Here is a 16,996-nt window from a genome sequence, read left to right on the forward strand (position 1 = left end):
TTCCAAGCAGGGGAAAAGAATTTGACAAACAGGTAAGTAAGGTATATAGGACTCCCACTAGCATGGATTCAAAAAAAAAATCTACACCTAGATATATAATAGTTAAGATTCTGGAAACCCAACAAAAGAACAAAATTCTAGAAGCAATTAGAGAAAAGAAACAAATCACATACAAAGGAAAGCCCATGAGACTCACAGCAGACTTCTCAATGCAAACCCTCAATGCAAGAAAAGCCTGGAGTGAAGTATTTCAAACACTAAAAGAAAACAACCTCTGACCCAGAATGATATACCCTGCAAAACTATCTTTCAAAATTGATAGAGAAATAAGATACTTTCATGACAAAGAGCACCTGAGGGACTTCATGAATACCAAACCAGCACTCCAACAACTTTTAAACAATATTCTAGGAAAAGACAATTAGGATCACAACCCCAGAAGCACAGCAGAATGTATCCATCAGTTACGACAAGAAATTAAACACAAAGGCAGAGGGGGAGAATGCAACAACAAAAAAAGGTCACGACAAGGATAAGTCAGTACATATCAGATATAACCATCAATGTTAATGGTCTCAATTTACCAATCAAAAGAAACAGACTAGAAGAATGGGTCAAGAAACAAGATCCAACAATATGCTGCATACAAGAAGCACAATTAATTCAAAAAGAAACTCATAGACTGAAAGTTAAAGGGTGGAAAACAATGTTCCATGTGACAGGAACCCCCCAAAAAGCAGGAGGAGCTATCCTCTTTGCAGATAAAATGGATTTCAAACCAATACTAATTAAGAGAGACAAAGAAGGATGCTACATCCATATAAAGGCAACAATCCAAGAGGAAGAGATGACAATCATAAATATATATGCACCAGATACTAGTGCACCCAACTGTATAAAGCAAATACTAATGGACATGAAAAATCAAATAAGCACTAATACAATAGTAGTGGGGGACCTCAATACACCACTGTCACAAATAGATAGATCAACTAGACAAAAAATCAACAATGAAATACTGGAACTCAACCAAACTCTTGAACAAACGGACTTAACAGACATTTAGAGTGTTCCACCCCAGAAAAATCAGAATACACATTCTTTTTTGGCTGCACACAGGTTGTTCTCCAAAATGCACTACATACTTGCTCATAGAACATGTTTAAGTAAATGAAAAGGAATTGAATTTATCCTCTGTATATTACTAGATGACACTGTGATGAAATTGGAGATCAATAGCAAAAAGTAACTGCAAGAGTTTCATAAACACATGGAAATTGAACAACACACTTCTGAACAACCAATGGGTCACAGAGGAAATTAAAGAAGGAATCAGACAGTTTCTACAATTAAATGACAGTCAGTACAACATATCTGAATCTATGGGACACAATGAAAGCAGTCTTACGAGGGAAATTCATAACAGTGAATACTCACATTAGGAAAACAGTGAGCTTAAATAACCCAATGCTGAACCTCAAAGCTTCTAGAAAAAGAAGAGCAGGACAAACCCAAAGCACATACAAGGGAGGAAATTATTTAAAGATCAGAACAGAAATCAGTGGAATGCAGACTAAGAGAATGATACAAACAAATCAATAAAGCAAAGAGTTGGTACTTCAAAAGAGTAAACAAAATTGACAAACTCTTAGCCAACGTTATCAAAAAAGGAAAGAAAAGACCCAAATCCATACAAGAAGGAATGAAAAGAGTGAAATTACAACGGACTCAGCAGAAATCCAGAGGATCATCAGTACCTACACTTTGAGAACCTATAAACCAATAAGATGAAAAACAGAGAAGAAATAGATTCCTAGATACGTATGAATTACCAAAGTTGAACGAAGATGACCTAAAAATTCTAAACAAGCCAGTATCAATCAACAAAATTGAAAATGTAATTAAAAGCTTACCAACAAAGAAGAGCCCGGGTCCTGATGGCTTTACTGCTGAATTATACAAGACATTTAGAGAAGAACTATTGCCACTACTGTTTAAACTCTTCAATGTAATTGAATGGGGTGGATGACTCCGAAATTCATTCCTGGAAGCAAGCATCACCTTGATCCCCAAAGCAGAGAAAGACCGAAACAAAATAGTGAACTATAAGCCAATCTTACTAATGAACATACATGCAACAATCCTCAATGAAATACTGCCAAACAATGCAGAAGATCATCAAAAATACCATAGACCCTGACCAAGTGGGATTCATCCCAGAGATGCAGGGATGGTTCAACATATGCAAATCAATAAATGTAATACCCTTTATTAATAAAGCCAAGGACAAAAACCATATGATCATTTCAATAGATGCAGAAAAAACGTTTGACAAAATCCAACACACATTCATGATAAAAACCCTACAGAAAATTGGAATAGACAGTCTCTATCTCAACCTGATAAAAGCCATCTATGAAAAACCAACAGACAATATCATACTAAATGGTCAAAAACTGAAATTCTTCATACTAAAATCAGAAATAAGACAAGGATGCCTATTACCACTCCTATTCCATACAGTTTTGGAAACATTAGCCACAGCAATTAGACAAGAGAAAGAAATAAAGAGAGGAAACAAGTTAAATTGTCATTATCTGCAGATAACATGATACTCTATATAGAAGACCCCAAGAACTCCACCGAAAGTCTTCTAGACTTATTAACCAAATTCAGTAGAGTAGCTGGATACAAGGTCAACACACAACAATCAATAGCTTTCCTGTACACAAACAACAGACCCACTGGGAGAAACAACTCCTTTCACAGTGGTATCTTCAAAATTGAAATACCTAAGAATCAACCTAATGAAAGAAATCAAAGACCTCTACTCTGAAAAATACAGTACTCTGAAAAAAGAGATTGAAGACAATATCAAAAAATAGAAAGACATCCCTTGTTCCTGGGTAGGAAGAACCAACATAGTGAAAATGGCCATACTTTCAAAACTGCTATATAGATTTAATGCAATCCCAATTGAAATTCCAACAGCATATTTCACAGAACTTGAGAAAATAATTTAAAACTTCATTTGGAACAAGAAGAGACCTAGAATTACAAAAGCAATTCTAGGCAACAAAAACAAGGTAAGGAGTATCACAATCCCCAACTTGAAACTATATTACAAAGCTACTATGATAAAAACAACATGGTACTGGCAAAGAAACAGACCCAAGTACCAGTAGAACCGATTACAAGACGCAAAAACAACTCCAGACACACTCAGCCACCTCATCTTCGACAAAGGAGCCAAGCACCCTCCCTGGAAGAAAGATAGCCTCTTTAATAAATGGTGCTGGAAAAACTGATTTTCAACTTGCCAAAGATTAAAACTAGACCTATATCCCTCATCATGCACTAAACTAAAATCAAAATGGATTAAAGATCTAAATATTAAAACAGAAACACTAAACCCGCTGGAACAGAGGTTAGGTAGAACTCTTGAAGACATTGGTGTAGGAAAAGACTTCATGAACAAAACCTCAGTTGCACGTGAACTAGCACAAAGAACCAACAAGTTGAATTTCTTCTTATTAAAAACCTTCTTCACAGCAAGAGAAAAAACCAACAGTGTGAAGAAACAACCCACAATGTGGAAAAAATGTTTTATCAGCTGTTCCTCAGACAAAGGTCTACTATCTAGAATATATTAAAAACTTGAAAAAAATCAGACCTCCCAAATTTAAAGACCCAATCCAAAAATGGGCATTTGAAATGAACAAACAGTACACCAAGAAGTAGAAATACCAAATAAATACATGGAAAAATGTTCAACATCACTGGTCATTCAAGAGATGCAAATGAAACCAAGGCTGAGATTCCATCTTGTCTCAGGAAGAATGGTTGCTATCAAGAAATCAACCAATTACAAATGCTGGTCGGGCTATGGGGAAAGAGGAACCCTGCTCCCCTGCTGGTGGGAGTGGATACTGGTGCAACCACTATGGAAATCAGTATGGAGAGAACTAGGACTGGAAGTCCCATTTGACTCAGCTATTCCCTTGCTGGGTATCTTCCCCAAAGAATTAAAAGAATCATACCAAAGTGATACATGTGCACCCATGTCCATAGAAGCACAATTTGTAATAGGTAAAACCTGGAAACAGTCCAAATGCCTATCAGCTGGAGACTGGATTAAAAAAATGTAGTTTTTTATAAAATGGAGTACTACTCAGCCATAAAAAATGAGAAATTAGAGACATTTATAGCTAAATGGATACACATTGAGGTGATACTCTTAAGTGAAATAAAGAGGGCACACATGTGTGAGAAACTGAAAGTGTAAATAAGGACTAAAAGGTATAATAGATATTGTGAAATAAGAAAAGGTGCAAAGGGGAAGGGGAAATAGGAGGGGTAGGGGAAAGGAAAGAAGGGAATGGAATTAATATGAGAAAATGAAAAAAGTGGAAACAAAGTCTTTGTAAAAAAGGAGGGATGGAGGGGTTGAAGGGAGGGCAGGGGAAGAGGAAAAAAATAAGAACCAAGAGAGATCATGTAAAGGTGCAAATTTCCAATGATGAATGTCATTATATTGTATACCTAAAATGTACCAGTAAAATTAATTTTTTAAAAAAATCTTAGGATTAGACCAGTTATTTGACCCTACTGGCTATCTTCCCAACAGAATTAAAAGAATCATACCAAAGAAATATATGTGTGCCCATGTTCATAGTGGCAGTTTGTAATAGCTAAAACTTGGAAACAGCCCAACTGCCCATCAACTGGAAACTGGATAAAGAAAATGTGGTTTTTTTTAATAAAATAGAGTACTACTCAGTCATAAAGAATCAATATGGAGATACCTTGAAAAACTAGGATTAGAGGTTCCATTTGACCCAGCTATTCCCCTGCAGGGTATCTTCCCAATAGAATTAAAAGCATCATACCACAGTGATATATGCACACCCATGTTTATAGCAGCACAGTTTGTAAGAGCTAAAACACTGAAACAGCCCAATTGCCCATCAACTGGAGACTGGAAAAAGAAGATGTGGTATTTTAATGAAACAGAGTACTACTCAGCAATAAAGAACAAGAAACTAGAGACATTTATAGCTAAATGAATGCATATTGAGGCTATATTCCTAAGTGAAATAAATAGGACAGACATGTATAAATACCACATAATTTTTCTGGTGTGAGAAATGGAAAGTGTAAATAAGGATCAAAAGGTATAATAGATATTGTGAAATAGGAAGAAAAGGTCCAAAGGGGAAGGGGAAGCAGGGGTTGGGGAAAGCAAATAAGGGAATGGAATATGAGAAAAGGAAAAAAATGGAAACGAAGTTTTTGTAAATACAAAGAGGTGGATTGGTCGAAGGCAGGGCAGGGGAATGAGGAAAAACTAAGAACCAAGATAGATTATGTAAAGGTACAAATTCCAATAATGAATGTCATTATATTCTATACCTAAAATGTACCAATAAAATTAATTAAAAAAAAAAGTTCAGTTGCAACTATACAGGTAGGAGGACAATTGTGATCTGTCAATGCAGAAATGATTAGGGGCTAGAGATTTAGCTCAGTGGTGCCCACCGCCTGCCTTGCAAGCACAAAGTCCTGAGTTTGATCCCCAGTGCCCGCCGCCCCCTCAAAAAAGAAATGATTAATAAAAGCTGGGAATCCTGGTGCACACCTGTAATCCCAGCACTCTGAGAGACTGAGGCAAGAGATCTCAAGGTCAAACCCAGCCTGGGCAACTTAGCATCTTTGTGAGACCCTGTCTCAAAATAAAAAATAAAAAGGTTTGGGATGGAGTTCAATGAGAAGGTCCTGGGTTCAAATCCTAGTACCACGGAGAGGGCAGGGGAGGAGAGAAGAGGGGAGGCAAATAATCAGTAAAAGAAGATGAATGCATTCAAATTAGAAGAGGGTCAAATAACTAAATTAAGAAATAGTAACACATTAACCATTTCTTTTTTTTGGTGCCAGGGATCAAACTTGGGTCCTTGCGCTTGCGCAGCAGCCGGTGAAACCACTGAGCTAAATCCCTTGGCCACACATTAACCATTTCTTAATAGCTGCTTACTCCTATCCTGATTGTAGTAGCTAATCTCAAAGAAGTGTAGCTGCAGTAAAATGCTAAGTATGTAAACTGAAGTAATATAAAGACATTAGCTCCATCAACTTAGGGATGAGCCATTAAGACCTGCTGGAAAAAAACTCTGGGAAGGATAAAGAACTGAACTGAGCATGACAGTTCAGGAAGAAAACTTTATAATGAATCATGAAGGTATACTAAAAGGTTGAAGAGTAGCCATCATCCAATTTTATAAAGATAAATTTCTGAACTACTTTATAGCTTCTTCTTCATGTACATTCATTCATGTGACTAGTCTAAGTAATCATTTCATGAAACTCCAAACATACATGCTACATTAATTTAAGTATGCTCTGGTTTCTTTAGCACAATTAAAGTCTCTGTCCTAAGAGTTGATTACCCTGTTCCTTTTAAATAAAACAATGATATGTGCTCACTTCGGCAGCACATATACTAAATAAAACAATGATAAGTCAGCAAATTTTTATAATATCTTACCACTGACAAAAGCCATGTAAGAGAATAAACTATTCAGGAAATGAAGCAGACAGATATTGTTCCCTATTGATTTGCCGAAACACTTACCTTAGTAGTTTATGACCATTTGTTGTGGCAACTTCAGCAAGGCTTGTTAAAATCTTTAGATACTGGCTTTCACTTTGCTGAGACAAATGCTCCAGAACTTGCCATAACTACATTTTTTATCAATTAAAAAAATGTGATTACATAATAAGCCATTCAATTTTATTGAAAAATTAAGTACTTATTTTTTAGTATTTTTCAGCTGAAATAAAGAACTTTATAGGTCTTGCCTTGCATAAATTTAAGTGCTACTATAAAGATGATATAAACCCATGTTCAAAATCCCCCAGTAAAACAAAATTTTAAAATACACGTAAAATAGAAATCAGCAAGTACAATCATATGCATGGAAATTTAATTTCAATTCTAAAGTTGGGTGAGTTTTAAATTGTAATTTTCTAAAAGTAGAGATATTATAAATACAGAGGTCAGGGCTAAAGCCATAGCTCAGTGATAATGCACTGGGTCTGATCAACACTACAAAAGGGAAAAAAAATGCAGCCTCCAAAACTAATGATTACTAATCATAACATGATATTCCTCCTCAGATTCTTTTCCTCTATCCATGAGGAATAAATATCTAAGGAGAGAATAAAGAACCAGAAACCCAAAGAAAATTCAAAGAGGCAACTATAAGCATAAAGTTATCAATTATTATATATAGCTGTCCCTCGGTATCCCTGGGGATTGATTCCAGAATCTCCATGGATATCAATATCTTCAGACACCCTAATTTACTGGAATATTATAACCTATGCACATTTTCTCATGTACTTTAAATCATACATAGATTACTTAGCATAACACAATGTAAATGCTATGTAGTTGCCATACTGTATTAAGGAATAATGATATGAAAGTTAAGTATAGATGCCATTTTTTAATAAATATTTTTGAGCTGCAACTAGTTAAAGTCACAATTGCAGAACCCATGGAAAGAGAGGTTATTGTAATTCACTTTTATCCTACAATTCAGGTAAGCCAACTCAAGTTATTAAAATATTTGTAAAAATAAATAAAATTACTAAGCTTATTTATAAAGTGTTATATATGCTAAACATGAATAAAGCTTGTTCATTTACACGTTATTAGCACAATTACATTACCATGTTTTCTCGGAGGTCTTCATTTGGTGTCATTTGAATAATAGTCTGGAAAAGCCTAGGGTGATATTGAATTAATACTTCACAAGTCTCTCCATATCCACCCTAAAAACAAGACTTAAAATTATTGAGGTTTAAAACAAATTTTCTTTTAAAGGTCATACGCTTCACAGAATAGAAATCTTTCCACTCACTATCTTACTCAGAAATAAATGATTTTACCATTTGCAGTTTCTATTACAAAAGGTCTCAGAATATATAATGAAAGCATACCTGTACACATAAATCCAGAGGGGTTACTCCATTTTTATCTGGTAAATATTTGGCTCCTCGTTATAGAAGAATCTGTGCTGTATCTCTCTGACCGTGACTATACAGAAATAGAACCAAATGAGGATGATATTTTAATTCAAAGGTTTGCCAATGAATTATGGGTGGTTAATATGAATCAATGAGACATTAAAATTAAAGGCTGATTTTAAGAAATGCCCAAAAGAGCCATATAAAGACCATCTAATCCAAAACTTTACTTTGTAGATGAGAACTGTAACCAAACCAAGCACAGGTGAAGCTAGAACCCAGATCTTTGGTCTCCTCAGGCAATACTCCTTCTGCAATAACATTATCTGACAAGATATATCATTTCACATACACATGCACACACACGCGTGCATACACACACACACACACACACACACACACTACAGATTTCTCAGAAATAAAAAAAAAGACTCATTCTATCCCAAGCAAAATAGTGCTATAAAACAGAGTAATTTATAACCAACTGGAATTAATTTTTAAAAAGTAAAATTCTATTAATCTAGTGCCACAAAGTCCTATAACAGTTCTAAGATGTACAAGGGTAATCAAAATAGTGAATGGTTAAATTTTAAAAATTATTACAATAAAATATACATTGCTATTAATCCCTCTCAAAATACTCCCTCTTGCTTTAACATACTTATCCCATCGTTATTGCCACTTTCTGAAGCAGTTCTGGAAGTCCTCTTTCATGAATGTCTTTACTAGGTATAATTAAAAATACACTGAATGCTGCTGCCAAGTCCCATCTGAAAAGGAAGTCAGGCTCATAAAAACATATTCATCAGATCTGGCATGGTGCAACTTCCGGCTCTTCCCCAAAGTCAAAATGACCATGAAAGGTAAACATATTTAACTGATTCAGGACATTGTGGTAGCCATGAGAGCCCAACTAAAGACAGTTATGAAAGAAGACATGCAAAAATGCTTCAAAAAGTGGCAAGAATGATGAGATAACTGTGTTAAAAACAAAGGGATGTATTCTGACGGGGATTAATGACAATATGTCTTTTACTATAATAACTTTTAAAAATTTAAGATTTGCTGTATTTTTTAATCACACCTATTGTATCATTCTCTTGATACGTTTTAATGATTACCTTTTTAATACAAATATCAATATTCTGTAATTAACAATACCTAATTTACTCCAGTAAAAAAGCAAAAAACCAAGAAATCCAAGTAAATCAGCAGTCCCTTTGAAAACAGTGATTAGCTTTACTAGTATACCATAAGAAATATTCATTTAGCAACATTTGTCATCAATCTGGTGGTGCTGGTCAAGATATTCTATAGTACAGTACAGCTAATGCTGATTACTTTGTAATTTATATTATTCTGTTCCTTACTGTGTCTAAACATAAACCCTAAGTTAAAAAGTAACTACTTGTACTGTATTTAGAAAAAAAGTGATACCTGTGCTGTAAGTCAAAGATCTGTGCTTTTATAAAGCTACCCAGTTCAATTTTAATGAATCTCTTTTTTACAGTTACTTATTAAATATTTGTGTCTAATCTTTCAAATTAAATTGTAAATTTCTTGACAGCAGATGTGTTTCATAACATGGTATATAGGAGCTGGCTTATAACATGTACTCGACACACTCAATAAAGTATATGACAGGCTTTAACTTTACATGCCATTCTTTTGAAATAGCACTAACGACACTACACCATAGAAAAATGACAAGTAGAAGATGGGCATAGTGGCCATCAAGAAATTCTCTGAACTACCTTGTATAATAGCTCAGATAAACCCCCATTTCAGAAGGAATGCTGTCCCTTACCCATGAGGAAGGAATAAGGCACAGAAGGGCCAAGAATTACCTGAACAGCAGGCCTTGCTGTGTTTCCCCACTCCATCTACTAGCATCAGGTTTCAACTCTTTGGTCCAATCACATTTCTACACAGTTGTCCATGTTTAACCATGCCTATGTAATAAAATTTTCAATAAAACCCAAAAGGTCAGGGTTTCCAGACAGGTGAACAGGCAGAGGGTTGGAGAAATGTGAATAAGAACTCACTCATATACCAGAGGATAGCATACCCCAAGTCCATAAGAATAGAAGCTCCTGCACTCAATACCCTTCCAGATCTCATCCTATGTGTACATTTATCTGGCTGCTTATTTGTATCTTTCAAAATATCCTTTATAATAAACTAGTAAATATAAACATAGAATTTCCCTGAGTTCTGTGAGGTGCTCTAGAAAATTAATCAAATGGGGGGGGGCAGGTTCACAGGAACTCCAACTGGTAGCCAGTAGATGAGAAATTTCAGAAGTCCAGACCTGTGACTAGCATCTGAAGTGGGGGCCATCTGTGGGGACTGGGCCCTCAATCTGGGATCTAACCCTAGGAAACTCAGCTGATGGCCACTACAGAATAAACTGCTTGCTTGTTGGTGGAGAGAAATTCTCAAACATTTTAGGAGCACAGAAGTGATCTGTGTGATAAGCATATAGTAGTAGACACTAAGTTTGAATTTGTTTTTTTTTCTGTGACCACAGATCAATTTCCAAACAATGGAAAGTAGCCAACTCAGCATACCATTACCAAATACTATGGCAAATACAGCCACGGCCAATCAGGTGATCTAGCCACTTCTACCTTCGGCCTAGAAAGTTTACTGCTCAATCAAGTGATCTATTTACTTCCACATTCAACCTCACTGCTGGGTTGGAGCTCTCTGAACTTTTTGGGTCTAGGTGCTATCCAATTCATGTATTGCTTTTTGTGCAAATAAATTCCACTAAACTTAATTTACCTGAAGTTTTTCTTTTAAGTTGAAGTTCTTTCCAGTTTTTCCAGTTGAGAACACCATAGCTCAAGAGAAAATGGGGTTGTTTGAAACCCACAAATAAAAGAGCAGAATTTGATGCAAAACTCAGGCATACCTGAGGGAGTACTACAATACAACTTAAATAAAAAGTAAGGGCTAAGGATATAGCTCAGCAGAGAGACCTTGCCCAGCATGGACAAGGCCTTGGGTTCAATCCCCAACACAGAAACAAAAAAAGTGCAACATAGAAAAAATCACTGAAGTGTTTTGTGCACTGCTCCTAACCACGAACTACATTTATACAACCTATATGGGGTGGCTGGGCATGAGTGTGTATATACGAACATGTGAGGGTATGTACATAATTACTAGCTTGCTCCTTAGGGTTATTTTTGTAAGCCTGTGTCTGTGTGCATGTGTGTGTGTGCGCGTGTGTGTGTTGTAATTTTGAATCCATAGCTTTTCACAGGCTAGGCAAGCAGTCTACCACTGAGCTATACCTGACCCCTACATATTACTGTATCACTAATGCTTATAACAATATATGGCACACAGAGAGTACTATCTAGATGTTTGTTGATTACATGAATGAATAAGCAAACAAAATATACAATTCAAGAAAAAGAATCAAGACTGAAATAAAAAAATACCTTAATGTATAACTTACTATCTAACAAGACTGATTCAACAATGTGTTTTTAGAAGTTACGAATACAGATAAAGCAAAGACATGGCTCTGATCCACGATACGCTTCAACAGCTTATCCCAAAGGAATTGAACTAGCTATTTAATAAAGTGATCTACAGGAGTTACTGTTATTGCTGTAAATCAAAAACTCCACCTATAACATAAAAGCACTGGCAATTAAATATAATTTAATTTTTCCCTCATGTAATTAAGCAATGTAACCAGAATGTTATTCTGCATCTTTAAAGAAAGCATAGGATTTATGGGGAAACAACAGCTTTAGAAAATATACAGAAATATGTGCTTGAAAATACAAGTGTATAGTAGAAATACAACATTCTTTAGTGGCTGCATTTGAAAATATAAAATATCCTACCTGCAAGCAAAGTACAGGGGAGTGGCTCCTGATACATTTGGCCTGTTAATATCAGCACCACTGTCTAGCAAGCATTGCACAGTCTGTGGGGGGAAAAACAATTAACAGTAAAGTCAGAGAAGTCAAAAAAAAGACACAATTATCAGAATTTTAATCCACATAAAGTCCTTCCCAGAGCTTGAAGCTTTAAAGATAAAATGAATATACATTATGTGAATTGTGACGGCTAAACAAATTCAACATTCTCTGAGCCTACGTGATATATGTGGATTATAAATGTGATATAAACTGGTTAGCCTGGAAAGGCTGTTAAGCAGCACCATATCCCAGGTAGTCAGTTGTCACATATGGCTACTGAGCATTTGAAATGTAGTCAGTATAATGGAGGAACTGAATTTTTAATTATAATTAATTTAAATAGCCACATATGGCTAGGACACTGGACACTGCTTTAGAAATTTTAATTTGAAAACAAAATTTTTATCTCTAAAAACAAAAAGTAGGCACTGAGCTATAACTTCCTCAAAGTCAAAGAGTATAACTGATAAGTATCAAATACTGTCTTAGTTACTTTTCTCACTGCTGAGACAAAATACCCGACTCCCAAAGTTAAAGGAGCAAAGGTTTATTTGGCTCAGTTTATACAGGTTTCAGTCCATAATTGGCTGGCTCCAAGGCAGGGTGGCATGGCAGAGGGGCATCACAGAGGAGAAACAGTTCATGGTGGACAGAAGGTAGCAAAGTAAGCAAGGGAGGAAACTTAGCAGCTTCTTTATGCCCCTTTTATACTCCAGCTAGGCTACAGGGATTAGGGCGGTGCCAAATCAATCGGTATACTGATTTAGTACTCAAACAACCTTAATCCCAGCATCACACACTCTAGATTCAGCCACTTCTGAAAAAGCTCCACCTATGAATGCATGAGGCTTTGGGTGGACATCTAGACAAAAGCCATAACATTTTGCCCCTTATCCACCAAAGACTCATGCACATCCTTTTATGCCAAAGGGATTTAGTCTATCTCCAAGAATTGCCAAAGTCCTAACAGTTTCAGCATTGCTGAAAAGTCCAAGTCCCAAGTCTCCTCTGAGATTTAAAGTAAACTCTTGGCTGTGAGCCCCTAAACAAATGAAAAGAAAGTTAAATACTTCAAACATCACAAGATAGACACTTCCATTCCAAAAGGTACATTATAAGGCGATACAAAGGAATAGGACCTAGTTCCATGTTCAGCATCCCCAGCAATCTGTGGCAAGTTGTCAACTCTAAAGGGCTTGGGTGGCTCTGTCCCTCCAACACTGCCTGTGACTGTAGCTCTCATGGCTTCTCTCTGGGGCCAGCTCTGCTCCCTCCTTGCAGTTTTCCTCAAACAATCCATGTTCCTGGTTTCTCCAAACTTCTGGAGTCTCCACTGCACCATCAGCTTCACACTCACAGCTTCATATACTGCCCTCTCCGATGCACACTGCCTACCCTCCTAGGCCGTCCTCTGAAGTCTGGGTGGAAGCCTTCTTGACCCCACAACACTTGCATTCTGCATGCACCTAAAACCAGCAAGATGTGGATGATGTCAAGGTCTGCTGCCAGCTGGAGCAATAGCCCAGCTTCCTTCTCTCGACTACTGGGGTGGAATGCCTGCATCCCTTAGCACTCCACACCCAACTCCAAGGAACAAATTTTCTAGAGCGCTGCTATTCTGGAACAGGGTGCTCTGGGGCTCTCTTCTCAAAGCAAAGTCTTTCACCTTTGCAACTCTGAGGCTCCAAAGGCTGGAATCCTGCTGGTTCTTGTGATTTTTCTCAGGCCATCATTTCTGTTGTCTTCTTCTGAAATACTTGGCTATTTCTTGCTAGTCTTTTCAGTGATCAGTTTCTCTTCTATTCCATCTTTGCAGGCTGCAGCTTTACTGGAGCTTCCTTTCTGAGCAAGCTCACAACATTTTAAATCATTCTGCTGGGCTCTTTGCTCTTCATTCTCAACATAAATCTGGCTAAAAGCCCTCAACAGTAGCCATGCCACAGCCTCAACATGAGACTGTCTTCAAATTTCTTCTGTAAGATTAATTAGTCTGGGCCGGAGATTAAGCTCAGTGGTGCTGCCACCTGCCTCGCAATGGCAAGGTCCCGAGTTTGATCCCCAGTACCAAAAAAACCCAAAAAATTAGTCTGCCACTCTTAAGTCTTAGGCAAAGTCTCTGGACCTGAGCAAAATGCAGACAAACTTTCTGCCAAGGTATAATGCACATCATCTGGAATCCAACAGCCAATGCAATCCTTTCCAGCAGAAACCTTCTGAGCCTGGTCTTTACCGACAAGATTTCTATCAGCCTTCTGGTCTTCTGAGCTTTGACCAGAGAATCTCCCATCAAGTACAGCTTAAGGCATTCTAGCTCTGCCTTTTTAGCCAGGATCTCCAAACCTTTTCAAACTCTTCCCACAAGCCTGTCCCAAAGGCTCCTGAACCACATGGTCACATATAATCATAGCGACAACCCCAAATTCTGTCTTAGTTATTACTTTCCTCATTTCTGAGACAAAATACCCAACACCCGAAGTTAAAGGAGCAAAGGTTTATTTGGCTTACAGTTTATAGAGGTTTCAGTCCATAATTGGCTGGCTCCAAGGTAGGGTGGCATGGCAGAGGGGCATCACAGAGGAGAAACAGTTCACGGCAGGCAGAAGGTATCAAAGTAAGCAAAGGAGGGGCCCTAGCAGCTTCCTTCTGCCCCTTCTATACTCTAGCTAGGCTACAGGGATAGGTCAGTGAGAAACCAATCAGTACACTCATTTAGTAATCACACAATATTAATCCCAGCATCACACACTCTAGATTCAACCACCTCTGAAAAAGTTCCACCTATGACTGCATGAGGCTTTAGGGGTATATCTAGACACAAACCATAACAAATACTAAAAAGCTAAGAAGCCCTTTTCCTATAGACAGTAGCCAATACTGGCTCAGTTTCTTCGATAGTCATTAATAGACATTTGGTCCCTTAAGTTCTCCTCCTGTAAAAATTTGACTTATACTAAAATGAAGTATGCTAATTTAAAATCTTAAAAATATACATTTGACGATTAGGAATAGGACAAGGCCCGCCTAGAAACCTTTCTAAAAATAACTTCTGGTTTTATTCCTATAATCCTCATTTGAGTTTTTCCTGCAAACAGAATAAAAAAATGTAAAAACATGAAATAGTTTTTGGAATTAGACTGTTTAATATTCTGAATTAAACATGTGTTCATCTTTCTGCTACTCTAAAACCTAGAACTATGTCAGGAACATCTGTACAGAGAAGAACAAAACAAATACAACAGCATACTAGGTAAGTCAATAAGTTTTCTAAAGATGACAAGAAGACTCAGTAAATTAAAGAAAGCTGGTCTAAGTGACTGCAAATGGGAGAAAACTTGTCCTTATTTGAGACTACCACTACAGACCCAATAAGCAACCAAATTCTCAAAGTAGTATACAGCACACACACGCACGCGCGCACACACACACACACAGGAATTGAAAATAACAGGTACCTCTGAAGATAGGATGATTTGAGATAAAAACAGGAGGAATAGATGAAAACCTATAAAAGAAACTGATCCTTCCTTTGTTGTTTCTTTCCTCTCATCCCACACAATCAGCTACTATTCCTCCCTATACTTTTTCAAAGATGGGATGTTTATTCTCTGGACAAAGTGATTAGGGGGTTTCTAGACTGACAGGCAAAATACACAGGTAAGAGCAAGATTGAGGAACCATGGCGAAAGCACTAATTAAGTGAAAAACTTCTAGTCCATATATCACTTGGCTCCCAGAAATCCAGCAACCAGGCTTCAAATCTCAAGTAGAGGAAATTAGTCCTGTCTGAAGCCTGGCACCACAGAAAGAGCTCTAAAGAGTCATTAGAGTCACCCATGAAATAGTCCAGTTCAAGTCAATGGGTCTGTAGTAGTGGTCTCAAAGCAGGACACATTTTCCCCACAGGGTACATGAGGCAATACCAGGGGATACTTTGACTTTTACGACTGGGCAAAAGAGCGTGCTATTGATAGGCCAAAGCTGCAGCTAAACAGTAGGCAACACATAGGACAGCCTTTACAACAAAGATTTATCAAGTCCAACACAACAACAGGGCCAGTGCACACTGAAACCAAGCAGTCAATAAATTCAGCCCAGTCAACACCTGAGTACCTCAACTTTACACATGAACTGACACACATTATTTAAGACATAGGCCTGTATCCTGAAAAACAAAAATTTAGACAAAAAGAACCCCAGAAAAATAAAGACTATAAAGGGAATAAAAGAAAACAAAACTTTAAAAAGAAGTAACTGATTCCCTTAGGAGGAAAAAAGGTATCATATTCACAGAACAAGAATATAAACCCTAATGGAAAATATTCAGACAATGAGTAATTAAAAATATAAGAGAATAGGGCCAGGGTAAGTGCAAGGTCCTGAGTTTGATCCCTGGTACCAGAAAAAAAAAAAAAATATATATATATATATATATATGTGTGTGTGTGTGTGTGTGTGTGTGTGTGTGCACAAGAATAAATAACAATTCAACAGAAGTTTAGAAAGACAATATCTAAGAATGCCACAAAAAAGAAAATAAAATGAAAAGACAAATAGTGAAAAAAATGAAAGAGAAGAAAAATTAGCAGATAAATCCAAGCAGATGTATTGAGAAACTGAGAATAAAGAAACTAAAGAGGGTAAATCAAGAAATACTAAAAACTGAAGGGCACGAATTGTCAAGATTTAAAGGGCTCACCAAGTCCCTACTCTAATACAAGAATTTCAACAAAGCAATGTTAAAGTGAAATTTCATAGTAGCAAGCATATAAAATTCCATAGATAAACTAAAGCAAACTGATGTTAAACTTCTCAACAGATATGCTCGCTTTGGCAGCATGTATACTAAAATTAAACTTCTCAACAGAAAAACTAGAATCTAAAAGGTTAAAACCCTGCAAAATTGTATGATAAACGATTTTAAATGTAGAATTATCTAGTAAGCCATACTATTGTTCAAATATATGGTTATAAATTTAAAACATAATGTTATGGTTTATATCTAGATGTCCCTCTAAAGCTGCATG

General features: G+C 36.7%; 1 protein-coding gene across 1 annotated transcript in view; it reads right to left on the reverse strand.

Annotated features, from left to right (window-relative positions):
• The window catches only part of LOC110345400 (E3 ubiquitin-protein ligase HACE1-like), a 109,373-nt gene that overhangs the window by 45,568 nt on the left and 46,809 nt on the right, over positions 1–16,996 (reverse strand). The window contains 4 exon segments of the mRNA XM_087196026.1: positions 6,629–6,735; positions 7,732–7,833; positions 8,002–8,098; positions 11,895–11,977. Coding sequence (XP_087052152.1) covers positions 6,629–6,735; positions 7,732–7,833; positions 8,002–8,098; positions 11,895–11,977 — 389 coding nt within the window.

Source organism: Heterocephalus glaber, unplaced genomic scaffold (assembly GCF_053883595.1).
Source record: "Heterocephalus glaber isolate CG9 unplaced genomic scaffold, H.glaber_assembly_v1.0 deba00001610, whole genome shotgun sequence".
Taxonomy (NCBI): Eukaryota; Metazoa; Chordata; class Mammalia; order Rodentia; family Bathyergidae; genus Heterocephalus; species Heterocephalus glaber.